The sequence below is a fragment of the Phalacrocorax aristotelis genome, chromosome 3 (assembly GCF_949628215.1).
Source record: "Phalacrocorax aristotelis chromosome 3, bGulAri2.1, whole genome shotgun sequence".
Taxonomy (NCBI): Eukaryota; Metazoa; Chordata; class Aves; order Suliformes; family Phalacrocoracidae; genus Phalacrocorax; species Phalacrocorax aristotelis.
Genome location: NC_134278.1, coordinates 26,236,172 through 26,255,235, shown reverse-complemented (window position 1 = coordinate 26,255,235; position 19,064 = coordinate 26,236,172). Strand labels below are relative to the sequence as shown.

The 19,064-nt window shown below is 37.5% G+C and overlaps 1 protein-coding gene across 4 annotated transcripts in view; it reads right to left on the bottom strand.

The window, feature by feature from the left end:
• Positions 1-866: 866 nt before the first annotated feature.
• MCPH1 (microcephalin 1) overlaps positions 867-19,064 on the bottom strand; it is a 146,579-nt gene continuing 128,381 nt past the window's right edge. For 2 of the 4 annotated variants that reach the window (XM_075086938.1, XM_075086941.1), the window contains 2 exons: positions 9,543-9,780; positions 6,974-7,255 (listed from right to left, as the gene is read on the bottom strand). In XM_075086938.1, the coding sequence (XP_074943039.1) occupies positions 7,200-7,255; positions 9,543-9,780 (294 nt within the window). In that variant the 3' untranslated portion in view covers positions 6,974-7,199. Of the gene's footprint in view, positions 886-6,450; positions 6,501-6,973; positions 7,256-9,542; positions 9,781-19,064 lie in introns of those variants that run through there. The other 2 variants (XM_075086940.1, XM_075086939.1) reach the window with 2 other exon arrangements.

The following is a 19,064-nucleotide window of genomic DNA, read 5'->3' as shown; positions in this document are numbered from 1 at the left end:
ATTCAGAAATATTCAGTCATCAGTGGGGGGTGGAAGAGCACCAGATTTCTTTAAGTGCACGTTAAAAGTGGCAAAGTGACCAGTCAGGCTCTTCACAGAGGTCAAGTATCTGCAAGCTTGTAGCACTGCTTCCAAGTGTCTTGATATTCATCTGAATTGACACATTAGTCTATAATCACAGTAGGTCTGTGTTTGTTCATTTCTTGAACTAAAACCTTTACCCCTCCCCAGAGCTGTTAAAATAAAAAACCCTGGGTTTGCTCCACTTAACATTTAAAGAGTACAATGCAGAATTTCGGATGTTGGTTTAGTTAGGCACACTGCTGAAACACTTTTACCCACGTACATTGCACAGAACATTTAAAGTCATGCTAGCTCTGTACTGCATATACACAATTCATCTTGGCTTTCGGCTTATCTCTGGATCCCAGGGACTAACTACTTAGCAAAACTTCCCCTGACTGAACTTCTGGTTCATGAGTGAATAAGCTGGAATGTTTCACTCCAGAGCAGAAAATCTGGAAAGTCCTTTTCCTTTACCTTTCCCCATACCTGTAACCAAGTCAACAACTAAAAATGATCTAAAGAAAAAACAGCCTTACCTGAGTTGAAAGAAATTCTGGAAAGTAATTTAAGGCTCAAGCATATCATTTGTGTTGCATGCAATCTGAGTCTACACAGCCTTTCTGGGATAACATATTAGAGTATTTACTGTTTGTTGAAAGTAGGCACAGGGTTGTACAAAGTACATATCCTGTGTCTTACCTTAATACAACAGGAATCTCTTCTGTTATGACTCTTCTTCCGTTTTTATGGCAAGGTAGAGTCTAATGGTCCCAGGGACTTTTCCACTCATAAACACATCAATGTGCTGGAGAGCTTCATCTGGGGACATGTGAAGGAGGCAGATGAACTCTGGTGCATCTGGGCTAGAACAGATGGACCAGCGTAACATCATCTAAGCACAACAGCAAATATATGGTTCTTGGTCCATCAGAAGCTCAGAGTATAACTTTCTACCTGTCTAGCCCTAACCAGGTAGTTGCAGTATACTACGAGTGGTAAAGAAGTGGTGGGCTTTGGAGTAGGACATGGAGAGAATGGAGAACTGCACAATGGATTTCTACAGTAACTTGTAAAAGGGAAGTCCGAAAGGAGAAGCGTGAAAATGGTTATTAACCATCCCATCCCATTCTCTCCCCACAAGATTCAATGATTAAGGTTGGTATCCTGTAATGAAACAAAAGTGAGAGTCAAAAAGTACACGGATGTCAGATCTGATGGGGAGGGTGAGACTACAGTGATGAGAGCTTAGAAAAGAAAGGAAGTTTTGTTCGATGAACTGGAAGAATGAAACAAGTAGTGACTAAAATAGTGAAGATGGCAAAGAACTGCACAAATAGTCTTATAAACAGGAGTTTGGTGGACAAAAGGAACTGATATTAAAATTGTTGACTGAGGGAAAGATAACAGCAGTCAAGAAGAAAACTGTAATTCTGGGCTTGGACAGCAGTTCTGGCAGAAAGGGAGGGATACATCTTGAAGTTTCCATTAAAACCATGGTGCCTGGCTGAGGAAAACATTTACACTTTAGAGATGAGGGTCAGGTCAGACAGGCTATGTTTTATGAACTTGATTGACACAGGGCTATGGAATCTGTAGGCAATATACAGGAAATAGTTATTTTGGAAGAACATGATGGAGGAAAAGATGATCATGCTCAGTCACTGTATAATATAAAAATTGTGCCTCTTCTTGATTTGAGTGAAAGGATTTGCTTGATTCTGTTCCTCTGCACAGAGTACTTCACTGCCTAGTGGCAAGGTCTGTGATATCCTTATCAAGGAAGTTTTCCCATCTTTGACAAGGCTATTTCATCCTTACTTACACTGTGCTCCAGGCTGCATTCTTTTGACTTTTGTGTGTAAATATCCTGCGGTGTAATTTAGATGTGAGACCAGCTCTGTAACAGTTCCTAATTGTAAAGGTATTTCCTTCCGCAATTTTGAAAGTGTATTTCTTTAATTATCCAAAGTTCTGAAAAAGCAGGGTCTTAAGAGAGACCCTGCAGAAAGTAACTACTTATAGCAGAGTTTCCAAGTTTCAGCTTCAGCTGCTTTTCCTGTTATTAAAAGATCATGTCACAGCAACAATGTTGTGAAACCACCTACCTCTGCACACTCCTCCCTAAAGACCTAGTTGTTCTCTCTCATGGAAGTCCTCACTGTATGGTTCCACAAAACCTGTCGTGAAGAAGGAAAAAGCAAACACCAAACCTGTCTGGACAGGCAGTACCAATCCTTTCGCCACCTCACATGCAACTGCAGATTTTTTATACGTGTCCAAAAACGACATGAAAGACATTCTGGGCATTGATAAATCTCCTTGGGAAATTAACACCACAGGGTGGTTCTGTCTCTAGCAATAGTTCAGGTGCTTTACAGACAACAGAAGCTACTTGGCAAACAACACAAGCTAGCATTCAAGAAGGCATGAAGGTTCAGCTAGCGTGACCGTGGCATTCCCAGAGGCGAGGAAGGTGTGGACCTGTCGGCAGGCTGGGAGGGCTGCGCCTCCAGCATTAGGCCACAAATCACTGCCAATCCCTCTGAAGGAAGCTGACTCCGGCAGTTCAAAGGAACTTGCAGTCCTACAGTACACCTGGCTGCTACCTATCAACACCTCAGCCCTGCACAGGAGTTTGAGCCGCTCCTGGATGTTTGGAGGGTTGTTTCACATCTGTATCAACTGAAGAAAAACTCTGCTTTGCCAGCTTCCAGCAAAAGCTGTTAACAGACACCTGCGCTGATAACCTAAACACCAGCTGTTATTTATTTACTATTAGCAGTTTGAAACCACCTTATTGTCAGTGGCTGCATGATGCAGTAGTAAGGGTGATACTCTTCCAGAGCGCGCCATTTCATCATATCGTGCGAAGAGCTCATTCTGAAATGCAGCAATAAAAGGAGATCAGAAATAAAACTCTGCATAATGCAGTAGGACTAGAGCCATTTGGTTTTATGTTATTAGATCAGTCATTAAAGAAGTCAGACTGCTGGCACAGACACAGACTTTTTCATGTTTGCCAGTTTTCAGCACATGGAGCGAATACTCCATTTTTTTTCCACCGCGGTGTGTTCCTCTTGAGGAAAAGAATTAGTTTAATCAGCTTTCTAGATGTTGTTTCTGGGATACCTTCATTTTATGCTCTAGAAGTGTTAGAAACACAGCTCCACAAAGCCACAGTTCCTGCTCAGAAATACTAATTAAAAGCACCTTTGCCTTACAGTCCCTAAGCTGATTATAGGTTTAACTAAAAACTGCATGTCTGTGCTAGCAGCTTCCTAGTGCCGAATGTGCTGATAACACTTTACCATATAATGCAGTCATGCCTAAATTGCATTCTTCAGATCAATTAAGATAACAGAAGTTTATTATAGCGGAGCTATAAACAGAAAATCAAGTGATGCAATAGTTTTTACTAGTTATTTTTATTTTAAAAGTAACCATCTCCAAGAAGTTGCCTATAGTTGAGTCAGGAAGATATCAAGAAACATAAAACCAACTCAACAAATCTGTAGTTTAATAAGTCAATAGCAGATGGCTCATACACTAGGATCACTGTGAATATTTACATTTTTTTTACACACTCCAAATGCAGTTGCAATCTAAAACTGATTACAAAAACAGAGAAAGGGGGAAAAAAAAGAGATGTATAACCCACCCATCTTACGAGTTTCTGGCAGTCTTGCTTTCAAACACATCCTTGGCCAATCTCACATTATGAGTCACTCTAGCTATAAAGAAATCGGTTTAGATCCTAGTTTATTTTTACGGATATACTGTTTGAAGAGGACACCGATTCTGCTGCCATTCTGGCAACTTAAGCAACACATTCTTCAAGATCATGCCTGGGTTTATCCTCAAATATTTCTACATTTGCCAATGTGAGTCCCCAGTAAATTAGGCAGTGTGGTAAAACCTCTTCTTAGGTCTGGCAGACGAAGGAGGGAAGGGGTGTTGGTGGTCTGTGCGTGTGAGCAATATCACCTGATGCAAATGGAATGAGTTAAAATAGGACCTGTGCTGGGAGTTAAACTACTTTTAAAAATTAACTCAGCCAATGTGAATCTCAGGATGGAATAATACCTATTTTGGATTTTCAATTTATTTTGGCTTAAACAGATTCCTCAGCAAATTAAGCTAACTTAGAAAGATCTTTATTCATGCTGATATGATTTTGTTAGAGACAGCGTCTATCAGGGGTGCAGGAGCTCTCTGAGAAGGAGAGACAGCAGCTGACCTAAGTCGTTTTCACAAATGAACAGCAAAAATACTCATGCTGGATAAAAAACATAAGATTAAGACAACCTCTCCTCCACAAAAAAAAAAAAAGATTGAGAGCAAAAAAATGAAAAAAAAAAAAAAAAAGTAGATTCCTGATAAGGTGAGCACGATACCGCTTTGTAGAGGAGGCAGCATGGCTGTGCTGTACTATGGCAGAGTGTCAGTTAAGCACTGTATGTTGCAAAGATCTTAGCACTGATCAACTCAAAACTACCCCTGGATCAATGATGCTTCGCATTGCTGGGTTTTGTGCCTTTTCTTCTGTGTGTTACCATCCTTAGGACCTTGGTATGAAGTACAAGTGTTTTTTCGGTTGGTGGATATATTCTGACAAATGAATCATTTGACAAGTTTTCATCATTCACCCCCTCATGTTGGTTTACTGAGGGGATGACCAGAGTCAGTGTCTTTTCCTGATGAGGTCTTAGGTAGAAATTCCTTCCAGCACTGAGGTGGTTGGGAATGCACACTAGGGTACATAGGTCAGAAGCTGTTTGTGTGAAAGACTCCCGGCTATAAACATGAAAGAGTATTTCTTTTTTACTGCCTGTACAACATGCTGGTCTTCTAACCCCTCCTGTATTCACTATGTACTGTTACAAAGCAGTAGTCAGGATGGATGGACAGCACTCCTGTTGCCCGTAATGTGAGACCAAAACTAGGCATTCGATTTCCTGCTGGCTATATTTACCTGTGTGCTACAAATTTTGCAAGAACAGCCAATAGGAAGGGATTTCTATCAGACCATATAATTTAAGACAAAATAAATTGACAGATTGTTTTATCTGAGACATTTTAATTTAGAAAAAAATTATATTAGACTTTTCATTGTCAAGTCTGTTACGCGCATGACCGACAAGTTGATCCAAGAATTTACAACTTAAATAGCTGAGAATAATCTTAAAATTTTTGAGAAAACTGATTTGGAATGGTATATTATATAAATTAATAGTGACAGATTTTTATGGATAGTACACTTAGGAAATGACAACAAAATAAACTAGGAGGTTGTAATATTCAAAGTTAGGCAATATAATTCAAATAAATTATTCTGTTATTTACTGGGAACCATATGTTCACATGTCACAAATTAGTTATTTATATTTTAGTCTATAGTACTTGGCAACTAGTTTCTTAATAAAGGGGCATATAAGGTCAAGGATGAAGAGTGATACCATGTTACCAGTGCTCTCTAGTGAATGGGGAAATAGTTTTGATTGTAAACAGTGCAATTAGTAGAGAGACCTGATTACCAAATTTTTGTATCAAACATACCAATTTTAAGATGCTGTTAAAAACGTGTGTCAGAAAACTAAGCAAGGAAGAGACCTCAATAAATTATATTTTCTGGTTTATTATCTAAAACTAGCTATATAGCACTTAGACACTTGAAAATGAGATCTTAACTTTTTGAGTTACAGGTGCTCAGTATTTCTGAAAATAAAGTCAGTTTAATTTCCATAAAATAATCATAACTTGGAACTTTTCCATTAAGAAGTATGTTTAACATTTTACAGAGCAACTACACTAGTGCAGTTTGTGCCTGAAGCAATCTTCCACCCAGATACTGCTGAACTTGAAGTAAAAATTTGCATAATTCTCAAGTTTACAGAAATCATATATCCAAGTCCTTTAAAATGCCCAGGAAGCTAGAACAGTGCAACAGAATGGGAACATTTACAAACCGTGGTACCTTGACTGTTCCATAATATTAACTTGAAATAATTATTTTTCATACAGGGTTTCCATTGCCTTACACTGACAGTACTCTGAGTGGAGCACTGAGTTTGGAAGGTGTAAGTTATAAGCTGCCATTAAGTTACTTGTTATTACAACAATTATTTTCTACAACATTATTTTCTACGATGATGATTTATCATTCTGATGGACCTTGCAAATATTTAAAGGAGGTTGTACATTTATAGATAAACAAATGTTACACAACGTACTTTACATACAAATCTTACTTTGCACCTGCTAAAAACGAAACGACAGGTTGAAGAGGAATTTAACGTTTAAGGTATTTGCATACATTTTTCAAGCATACCTAGAGGATTTAATGATATGTTCCATTTTCAATAGATTTTAGCATTTGAATGATGTGTTGTCTTAATTCATTTGACTCAGGATCGGTAACTGTTTATGGTTTCAGCCTAGATGTAAGGTAGACACAGTTCGAAATTCAATTAAAGGTACTGAAATAAACTAATATCTTAACTATGCATTTGAGCGTAATTACTGAGTTTCAATTACTCTTGAAAACTCACTTTAGAAGTGCAAGGTTACACCAGCAGGTGTGAGCTGAGCATGATGGGCAACCTTATCCTTTTACCAAAGAAATGTAATTAGCAGTGGTCATGAAGGTGTGGCAACGTGGGCCTTCAGCTGTCCACGGAGGCACTCGGAACAGAGGAGACTACAGAATCCATGCATCTGCATTCGTAGCACAGCTCCTGCTGACTTATACCAGAGCTAGCTCAGGCACACTCACCCATGCTGCATGCACATCTTTTAATTGCACTGTAACATGATCAACTTCGCTTAGAGATTAGAAAATATCTTTCCACATCCTCCCAATACATAACAATTCATTCAACATTTGGGTCCAAAGGTCTTCAACAAATAATAAAAGCAAGATGACTTTTATTAGGGAAGTACTGTATTATAAAAAACTAAAGGTTTCACAAGATGAACTCTTACACAAGCAATAAAAATGTAGAAAACATTTCTCTGCATTTGTAAATATGTACCTTGTGTTTTCTTAGAAATTCTGTTCACAGCTTTTTCTTTTTTTCTGTTAAATCCAAACTAGGCTTGTTTACTTACAACCATATGGAAGCTCTTGAGTTAGCTCACAGCTGAAAAATGTAGTTTTCCATGGGACATATTGTATACTGAGTGATTGAATCTAAAAGAAATAAAAATCCAGAATTATTTAAGATAAAATGCACAAGAAACAGCAACAAGAAAACAAGAAAACAAGAAAAGCAACAATGTACTTCAGAACAATTTCTGATATAAAACAGTTTGGTGGAGCTGAGGACCTAGAGAGAGAAGGACCCTAAAAAAAAGAAGCAGTCAAATGATAATACTGCAAGAACTTATAGAAGTCATAGAATCATTTAGGTTGGAAAAGACCTCTAAGATCATCAAGTCCGACTGTCCAACCATCAACCCAACACCACCATGTCTCCTAAACCATGCCCTTAAGTGCCACATCTACATGTCTTCTAAATACCTCCAGGGATGGCGACTCCACCACCTCACCAGGCAGCTACTTCCAATGCCTGAGCACTCTTTCAGTAAAGAAATTTTTCCCAACATCCAATCTAAACCTCCCCTGGCACAACTTGAGGCCATTTCCTTTCATCCTAGTCATGTTCTTATCATTTATTTAAATTTAAAAACAGGTGCTGCATTAGCTACCTATATGCTTTTTATTGTGGTCAGCCTTGAACGAATTAATTGGCAGTTGGTTTCAACAGAAGAAAGTACATAGGCACAAACCAACTGGATTGCAACAGTGAAGTGTCAAAGATTAGTCAAAATTTCAGATCTGATTTGATTTATTTGATTAAGATGGCAATTTATAGGTGACCCTGTCCATAATATTATGTAAACAGTTGCTGACAAAGGGACTGAGCTTCTAAGGCATGTATCCTTCCTTTAAAGTATCACATAGAAGTACTTTTTTTCCATGTTTTGATGACTCATCATTTAAAATCCATTAGCCAGAGCTTGCATAACTGTGCCTCGTGAGCAGGACATAACAATTAGAAAAGGTACCATCAGACTGCAAAAGAGAACTGAGAAATTTGTAAAGGGGACAAAGAATTCAGAGTCCTTCTTCATTAGCAGCTGGACACGCAATTCCTTCAGCCCATTGATGGGCTGAGCGTGGCCTGTCCAGCTGCAGTAAACTCATGAGATACTGCAGCTGGGGTGAGGCAGAACTCCATGAGACCAGCAGAAGAGAGGGACATGCCACAGGAGTTGCATGCCAGTTTAGATCATTATCTTTGTTCATTTGGAATTTATGACTGAAGTACTACTATGTGAAACTTTTGTGTATACATTACTACATCATATTTTTAGTCTTGCACAAGCCTCTGATTTCCTCATCTGGTCAGTCTGAAGCCGGAGAAAGGCACAATAAACAATGCCTTCTTCTCATGCCTCTCCCAAATCATCACAATTTTTATCTCATACTTCAAGCAAGTATCAAACAACTTTTTCATTTAGATGAGCATTTTTGCCTTATCACTTACTTTTCCTTTCTTCTTTAGTGGTGTTTTCTTTCAGGTTTTAAGTCATTATATTCTGATAGTGTTAATGGTCAAGAGATTAGGACTTGCTTGGCTAGTCTCATATAACATCAATTTATGTAGCACATTTATTGCTAGTGTCCGAGTGAGGCTCCATCTAGAGAAGTCTGACATAGTGTATGACAAAAATTTAATCTTATTTTTTCTAGTATGCAAAAGGTCCCTTCTTGGAAAATACCCTTATCTTGGCTGAGGAAGGAAGAGTGGCAGGCTGGAAGCTGTGAATCCTACACAGATTATCTAAAGCTTTTCTTTGAGGGTGAGGATATTGCAATTTTACATCTGATTCCCTGCAAACAGATAACTGTTAGAACTGTGGTGTCCTTAATGGAAAAGTGATGGACTAACAACTCTTAGAAATGTAACAGCAGATTTGAAAAACTTTTTGCAAGTGAAATAGAAACTGCAGGAAATTGTCTTTCAGATGTACAATATGAAATTCAGGACAGATTATCGGAGGGTGCCAGTTACCATATTTCAGCAGTGGTACCCCAGTTTATACCAGTTAAAAATCTTTCTTACTACATATAAAATTTAAGTACATGCCATTTTAAAAAACAATTATCCTATGGGGATTTCCCCATAATTTAGTTTGCTCTAAAAGAAACAATCATACAAAAGATAAATTTGTAAATCTTTGGAGTAAATTTGTTCCTGGTAAAATCACAATGGTGAGTGGCAGGACCATCACAAAGCAGTCTTAGTTGTAAGAGAAAGCCTTCACCATGGATACAACCTTCCTGAAAACCTAACTGTAGTAGTCCGTTCCATTTTCTTCCCTCCATAACCTCAGTTTAGTGAACCATTTACAGTCAATTTTTGAATACATATTCCACAATATATTAGATGAGTTGAAATTTAGTGTCCTACCTAATACCCATTTTTCGGATAAACTTTTTATGTCCTCGTACTTCTTTCCTGGTTTTTTTCCTATACAGATTTTTGCCTGACGTAAGGCTTTACATATTTTGCCTCCTGACAGCTGTATAAGTTCTGTTAGCTTTTTGCAGGGTGGCTGACTGGTCGGAGAAACAAACATGGCAGGCAGGTTTGAAAAGAGATTCTGCTGGAATTTTCCTGTTGATAGGTGACGTTGAAGTCTGCAGATCTGTATTTGAGGAAACAAGGAAATGAATTAACCAAGGCGTTGCATTTCCACTCAAAGTAAAACTAATCTTTGTTAATTCAGAAAAAAATAATTATATGAGTATGAACTTTACTTTCTCAGGTGCATCAGAAACTCTTGGGTAAACTATACAAAGAATTTGCTGTATTTGATAAATACAGTTCCCAAACCAGAGTTGAGACTATTTTGTTATAGATCAGATGGCTTACCTATAAAGATTCTTAAAGCACTTGACAGTATTATTCTTCACCATAATCTTTTATTCCTACATTTGTAACATTGTCCATCAGACAGAAGTATTAAAGGATATCATAAATAATTATAGTCTTGCAGCACAAAGACAAACTATGAAAGCCTTTACCATATATAGTGCTCATCAGTTTGTATCAGGGAGCTTTATGAACATACCTAATTCAGAGTTTAAACTACTTTAGGATCTCTTTTCCCCTCCTGTGCTCCACAGACACAAACTGCATTTTGTCTCAGATGTATGAAGTGACACAAATGTACCAGAACTCAGAGCAAACCGTTTCATGTAAACTCTTTTGTCTCTACAAAAACAAAAAAGAAGCCCCTTGTGAATGCTGTGCAGTCTGTAACATTTGATCATTGTAAGAAAAACCTGCTTGGTCTATATGGGGCAAATTTGCTTCTCTGTATAAACCAGGCAGGACAGTGGTTCATCAATTAAAGCTGTCTCCTTTAGCTATGATGTGCATAAAAGCAGTGCATACAAGCGTACACACCATGGTACGCAATATAAGGTTTTCATAGTAAAAAAACCCCAAACCCTTATATTTAGAGCGAGATTGCCATTGACCTGCCAAATTAATGTATGTAACGTCTGATTCTGTATCTCTTGTCAAAGTTTGGAAAATTTATCATGAAACTGGAGTTAATAGTAAGATGAGAATAAAAATAAATGCTTTGCATTATGTGATGCTTGGAATTTTTCATACAGATAATCAACACGAGCACAATACATAGAGGAAATGTCGCTCTGTATATATCTGGCTTATATGAGGTGGCTGAATGTGAAACTGTAGCAGTGGGGAGATGTATCTGGAAGAGTGGAAGAAATTACTTGTTGAGTGGATTCTTTCCTCCAGTCTTCGCACAAACCTGCTGTGAAACCATAGGCACTTAAGAATTTAATGCAATAATAAATGTGCTTGGCAGATGTGCAGCCAAAGTAAGAGTCTTCACCTGGTTGACAGGGGTTTATGAAGCCAAACAGTTCCATGGCATGTCCACACATCCCTAGATAAAAGTCAAAGTGAATTCCCTTAGCAATTCTGATCAATCAGTTAGATGAAGCACCCACAAAGCATGAAGCCCATGCTAACATGAGACTTCATAGCTCAGTGGATCCGTGCCACTGTCCTCTGCTATTCTTGGACAAGTCAATCCCAATCTGAATTTTGACATCTCCTCCTTCAATAATTCATTCAACTTTCTGTGATTGTTAATTCCTTGGCTGCTCTCCTGAGAATAAAATTGATTCTTTGTGTTCTGAATTCAGTGAGTTATAAAGACAGTGACTGGTATAGATGAAGCAGGCCAAAAAGATTCAAGCACCATCCAAGAAATACTCTTTATTTTCTATTCTGTGAATTTAGGTTTATGAATGACATGGCACTTAATCCTGTCTCATGAAAGTCAAACAGCTGCTAAATAATTTTGTTGATCACAGTATCAGGGCAGAGTTATATTGCAGATTTTGGAGGACTTGGTGAACATATCTGATGGCCCTACCTGTACATAAGCTGGCACCCGATTCTTTACACATGTGCAGAAGATCTGGTTTTGGACTTGGTAGGGTACTGCCTACCTCCATCTGAGGTGAATGCTCTTCTATGAATGTCTTTCTGCTGGGCATCTTGATGTCATGAAATATAGGAAACTAATCATTGTACAGTGTTAATATATGGTATTTGATTCGGAATTTGCTGAGAGTATCACTTGCTGGTGGACCTTGTGAGGCTCTGAGGCCATGATCAGTGTCTTAAAATGGAACTAGCTCAAGAACGCGAAACACTGCAATCTCTGATGGACAGAGCAGTGTCATGATTTTGGTATTACTAGGACTGCAATCATACATTTTAATGAATTAGAAAACTACGCAATTATGAAACTACAAAAGCGCTTGTGGTCAGCAAGGTCAACAAATTAAAGAATGCACTATAATGAAAAACAACAATCCCTTCACATCAGCCTCAGAACAGCCTCACGACGGAGGCAATGCCATCTTAGTTGATCTGACACAGAGCTCTCTGGAATTGTTTATTGGGCCAAATCAGCTGCAACCAATAGAATAAAGACAATTACCAAGAGACTTTAATGCTAGTTTATCAAAAATAAATCAGATTTAACTCAAAAAGGCAAAAGTTACACTGTTTCCATCAACCTGGAACTCTTTAAGATTTTAAAGATGAAAATTATTAGGATTGAGAAGCTGTTATCTTAAAAATGCAATAGGACTTGTGTTGGATAGGAGACAGCAAATATAAATTGTTGCAATCCGCAATTTCACACATTTTAGGGAATATGATTTAAAAGGGCTAATTGTATTCCCACTTACTCAAACATTTCCCCTGAAAGGATTTATTTGCTGCCACTGTAATAAAAACTCATTCATTTGATACATCTTCATATAGAAAGAACTGTTGGATTAAATTCATATTAAAAGCAAATGTGTACACAGTTAACCATCAAATCAGGAAATCAAAATTTTGAGCACTCTCCTTGCCTGATGTCTGCAAATAGCATGCTTTATTCTATACATTTAGTCTATATTAAAGGAACCCAGGAAAGTGAAATGCTGACATGCTATAGAGAGGATTTTCTTAAACTGCCTTTAAAATGCCAGCTGTGTGTATTATCAGTGCATTTGAGAGGATGACATGGTAAGAACACAGTACATCTCGGTGGCATCGTCAAAGGAAAGCTTCCGCATGGAATGTCATCTTTACACTTCCTTTGTCTGGATCACCACCACCACAGCTTTCCTGACAGGCTATGCTTGGATTTGCTCGAGTGCACAGGGTCCACGCATGGGTCTTAGAGCTAGGAAAATCATATGCATTGATGGTCAGAGCTCAGAGAAAAGTCTGAAAGGTTAACTTTGCTTTCTGGACCACTAACCTGAAAGAAACACCACTAGCCAGTTGCTGAAAAGCAGCTAGCTGACCACACAGGCTCTGGCGGTGGGATGAGAGGGCACAATCTAGCTCTTACCCCTGAATTGACTCAGCTGCCTTTGCAACATCAAAGCCTTTGCAGCACTCCAGGGGTGCTCCCAGCCCTTTGAAATGATACACATTTTGTGTAAGCTTTTACAAATAAATGAATAACTCCTCAGCAGAGACCAAGCCTGGGAAAATATCAGACCCCAAAAGTGACTATTTCCATGAATTGTGTATGTATCAGTCAGTAGTTACAGTTACAATTGTGTCAGTCCCTATTATAGCAGACAGCACCATTTTTCCTTTCTAATTGTATTTGTTAGCAGATGGACAGAAAAAACAAAAAGTAATAAGAGCATCTATTTACTCTTTTTGGTAAGATCCTAAGTGTTAACCTCATTCTTTCACTAGCTGGATGAACGGCAGGAAGATAGCTCTTATATGTATGCATTTCTCATAAATGTGCCATTGATTTAGATGCTTGTTTGAACCTAAGTTTTGAAAGGAAAAAAAAAAAAAAGTCTTGACAGAAGTAAAACTTAAGGGGAATGTCTGATAACGAAAAAGAGCCTTTCTTCATTATAAAAAACCCCACAGAAAAACATTTCACCAACTTTTGTCCACCCTTCAATCCCCACAAGCCAAAAGAGCATATATTATAAAAAACCCCAAACTTTGGAGCTTTGCCTAGAACTTTATGAAAATAGCTCCTGCTGGGTGGGGTGCAGGAACACACACAAAACCCCATAAAAGTCCAAGGGTGTGATCTTTTCACGAGGCTCAGGCGATAACCATCATGTCCTTCAAAGGTATTATCTCTGAATGGATACCTGAATTCATGCAATAAAAAATGTGAAAAAAAATTCTTCTGGATGTTCTTGGACATTTTTCAGCATTGAAACTGCTGATGCCTTATATACCACGCACAATTTTCAGTGCACTCCCAGAAAACAGCACATCAAAAAATTTCCAGTCTAAAATGCTATTAGAATAATAATACTTCATAAAAACTGAATGGAGAATATGGTTATGATTTATTACAGTTAATAGAAATTGTATTTGTAGGCTAGAATTGAAAACGTGAAGTTCTAGCTTCAAAAATATGTACAATGTGGCCATCTAATAATTGTACATCTCTGAAAATTCATGTATATATTACACAATCAGTGTATGCATTATGGTAAATACTTGTTCTTAATTTCAATTATTCACCAGAGATAAATAAATCTACAAAAATAATCTTATGATTTATTTTATCATTAGTATTTGAGCATCTAATATAGGATTGGAAACATTACCAACACCTATTTGAAAAGGCTATTTTTAATGAAGTATTTACTGAACTTATGGAAAGCTGTAATTATATCTTGGCTACTGTTACTTGCAAAAATAACAAATACATTTTATTAAATGCAAACAATAGAAGATAAAATTGCAGATATAAGTTTGAAGAGAGAAGACTGTATATTTTATGTTTTATACCTATCCATAGGCCAAATATTTCATTTGCAGTCGATGAGAAATTGCTCATTTTGACCAAAAAGAGAAGGATCTCACTGTTGAAGTCTTATGGATTAGCTCACCACTGTAACTAGTAAATGACAGAAAACCATACAATTGATAAAACAAAAAAAAAAGATTTTATGGTTTGATAACGTACAAATTTAACAAAAAGAGACACATGAAATAGCATATCCCTTTAATATAGTTGGGTGATGTTGCTGGGAAAATATTAAGCTCTAATATTCATATGATTTCAGTATGGATAAATATACTGGCCATGTAATGTTTACATTTTCAGTTACTGTAATTCTGTACAAAGACCTTGTGAAGAAAGTGCTCAGAGCTCCAACACTGTTAGGAAACATTACGCTTGCATGGTTATATGCGTTTTCGGACAGTGTGTCATTTAGTAAAAATTTAAAAGAAAAACACATATGTGGAACCCCATGTACATGTAAAGATCAAGGGCTCACACACATCCACACAAGAGGAGCATCAGTCTGCTTCTGATAAAGAGGAGCGTATTGCAGCGTGCGGACTTCTGGAAGCACTGTTATCCTGCAGTGAGGAATTTGCAGAATCTGCAGGACCCTACAGCGATCAAGGAAGTTTGTGTTAACAATGCAGTGCTCCTGCAGGACAAAAATAAATGCTCTCTTTTTCACCTTTTTAAAAATCAGGTTTAATGGGAGAATACAAGCAACTAACCAAACAGTAACTCTGGTTTTGTAGGAACAATGTGTGACATATATTTCCTACTTAAGTAAAAACTCTTCATTTTAGTTTGATTTCTTATAATTTAATTTAGCATTTTGATGGTATTTTTTAACACATTGAGAATGCTAAAACTGAAATAGTATTCACTAAAAGCTTTAAAAATTACATTGAAATTCTGTACTAGATAAATAAATTGGTGTTCTCCAATATAAAAGAGCAAGTTAAGAACTGGAAACAACTTCCTTCAGCAAGTTGTTTCACAAAGAAATAGATCCTTAGCTTTGGAGAATCTTTGCTAAGTTAATGGTACATCACATGGATACAGGACCCCAACTGGTTCAAGCCATACGCCATACTATTATCTCAATAGCACCCAGAACCTTATTCCACTTTCTGGCATGAAATGCATTTGTATTGCTAGTGATGTTTTTAATTCTCAGAGCAAAACTCAACTTGCAACATTCATGTAAATTATTTACAAATATTGCATCCTTATTTCTGAATATTTATTGAAACATCGCTTTCCCATTGGTTATTAATATTATTTGGCTAAAATAGAAGCTCCCTGCCTGTCAAATTAGAGAAGCTTAAGCCTTCAGACAGACAGAAGTGAGAACGTTCGTTTTGAATGCCTGATAAGGCTACATCAGCACCCCAGCACACGCACACAAGCAGAGATTACATACAGGCAAACTTGGTATACATTTGTCTGGTAGAAGACAAATGGTGTACTGAGCCAGGAGCCAGAAGTTGAGGGAGATAGAGTGGAAAATTTGGTCCAGAAAAAAGAAACCTTCAATGTCTAGTCCTGAAAAATAAAAAGGAAAGTAAAAGGAGAAATGGCATAGAGTCAAGACTGTATTATCTGGAAAATTCTTCAAAACACAGTTTCTTCCCCTCCTCCGTATAGTCCTTAATGTAAGTGTTTCCTGGCCAAGATGAGTGAAGGGAAGAATGCTTGAATACAGACAACATAGCTGATATTGTTTCTTTCCACTGCATGTTGGCAGACAACCTTGCTTCTCTCAAATCCCATAGACTGATAAGAAAAGTTAATTTCACCAATTTATTCTCTGAAATACTGTGTCCCAGTGGGAATACTGTATGAAAATGTTTGGCAAATAAATCTACTGTTTGGCAGATATTCAAAATTATACTGGAAGATATTTGAACCATTTTTTCCGGCATAGCAAATTTTTGCAGGAAAAAAGATAACAAATTCATTTATTTTTAGTTTAATTTCCTTGTTTTCCAGAGGTAGAACTATTTTTAAATGCTATGTAATATCAACATTATCAACTATAGATTAATAAAAAACAAATTAGGGTAAAACAATAAGTCTTTTCCCTTTTGAGGATAAGCATGACTCCTAAATCAAGGAGCTGGATTTCCAATATACATCATTAAAAACACTCTGCTAGGATTGTAAGATGTGGTTACTTTACTATAACTATTTGTTTATAACTCTCAAAAAGATTCTGAATCAAATATATCTGCATTTCATTTCAACGCAGACCAATTCTTTTTGAAATTAAAAAAATCCTTTCATTACAGATTAACTAAAAAAGAAAGGTTTTTTTCAGGTTTAGAAATTTAAACCTTGCTTCAGAAATACCTCAAGAGCTTGTCCATCCTTTTTTTTTGTCTTATTTCAAGAGAGTTAAACTTGAGTGACTAGCAGGCAGTGATAAGACTGCAAATTGCAAGTGCAAATTTATGTCAAAATTCTGTAAATAATTGCTACTAATAACTGGGAGGTGTCTTCCTCACCTAAATATCAATAAAGCAGCACTGTACCATGCATCTCTCTGAAGCAGTATATGAGTGTGGCACATACAACTGTCTGCCCTGCATCACGGGCGTACCACGAGGGGTACATGTACTACATGTGACAAGCCCCCAGGAATCCCAGTAGAATTCAAAGACAGAAATTCTCCACCTCCATACACAATCTAGTCCAATGCTTATCTTCTCCTGCAGTTATAAAGCTTTTCTCAATAATATAACCTAAGTTGCCTCTGCTGCATTTTGAACCCGTTACTTCTTGTCCTAGTGCCAAGGGACATGGAAAACAATTTATTCTCTTCCTATTTGCAACAACCTTTTATATATTCAAAGACTCTTATCATGTGTCCCCTCAATCTTCTCTTCGCTAGACTAAACAAACACAGTTCTTCCAGTCTTTGCTCATGGGTCATATTTTGTAGACCTCTGATCATTTTCTTATTCTCCCCTGGATTCTCTCCAACGGATCCACATCTTTCCTGAAGTTCAGTGCCCAAAGCTAGACACAGTAGTCCAGCTCAGGCCCCACCACTGCTCTGCACACTGTAAACAATTCATGTCTCTTACATTTAGCGTTTCTGTTAACACATCCTTGTACACCTGCTTCTTTTATCGGAGTATGACATAGGTGACGTTTTGGATCCTCTAAAATACTCAGTTGCTCTTTTGGCAGAAATATTGCATTGTCAATCTCATCTTGTCTTTCTGCAGGTGATGTTTATTTCTCCCTACTTTGCACTCCTCCTTACTGAACTCCATCATACCTATTTCTGATGTATGATCTCAGATCCAAATCTCAGCCTCCAAATAATTTGCTTTAGACAGCTATCCATGACTTTAAAAGGTACACAATATGTACATGGACATGTTTTTCCTCACAGCTGACAAAGGTCTATTCTTGCTGGGTAAATCCTTACAAGACCATCGGTAGAAAAGATACTTACATTCTTACTGTTTTTGTTCAAGCCGGGAGTGCGCTTTTGAAACCAATCTCTTAGTCATTCCTATTGAGTGTACTTTTGGTTCCCAGTGTGGAGCAGCCATCAAGGGCTCAGAGTGTACTCCTTTTGGATGAAATACAGTCAGAAGATGTGCTTAGTTCAGTGGAGCAGACTGGAGCAAGCCCAGAGCTCTGTAGCATGTGTTGTGTACAAGGTGGTCTTGGCACTAGCTCATGCACTCTTCAGATGCCTTCCCATTCATCTGCATTGCTGGCTTATAGATGCAGGCACAAGTGAGCACGAAGTCACTTCTGGCAGATGTAATGGGGTAGCTATATAGGTATGGGATGCTTCTTTCAAACTGAATTATTACCTGCACAAAAATAATGACCTCTACTGAATTTAGCCTATTTTTAAAATTATAACAATTGCAACTTGCCCTTATTATTATCTCATAGTTCATTCTTGCATGGAAGCAGGAAGGAGGAACATTAGTTGCATCTTGGCATTTATCCCCTCATATTGCAACCATTTACCCATATTTTGTATATAGTATCCTCAACTGAACTCTCCCAACTCATGTAAGGCCACTTGTTTGTTTTTTTTTCTTTTAAACAGACTAGTACCTACAGCATGAGACCAGTACCTAATCTGTGAATAGGCCATTAATCTAAGGAATGATGTATTAATGAAGTAAATTGCAATGTTTAATGATATGGGAGTAAACATATCTGCATTTACAGAGACTGAAATAATACATACCTAGCTAAGTATATTCCACTGGCAAAAGGCTGCACTGAAACACAAATTCCACTAGCTAATAATGTGGAAATAACTTGATATTCCCCATGGTTAAATACTATATATAATGAAGATACAAGCCGTGGAAGCCCAGTATTTGCATAAAATACATTACAAATTATAACCTTAGTTAAACTACCTTAGACATCTCAGATACCGAATCATTTTGGACAGTAGTCCAACTTTCTTTTTTAATCAACACAGGATATTGTGCAGTGAGCGTCAATAATGACATTTGTTTTGCTGGCTTAGGGACGTGGGGAATCCTTCCATTCTCCTTTAACAGTAAATGATAAATCCAGGGCTGTCAACAGATTTGCTATACCTGGCAAAG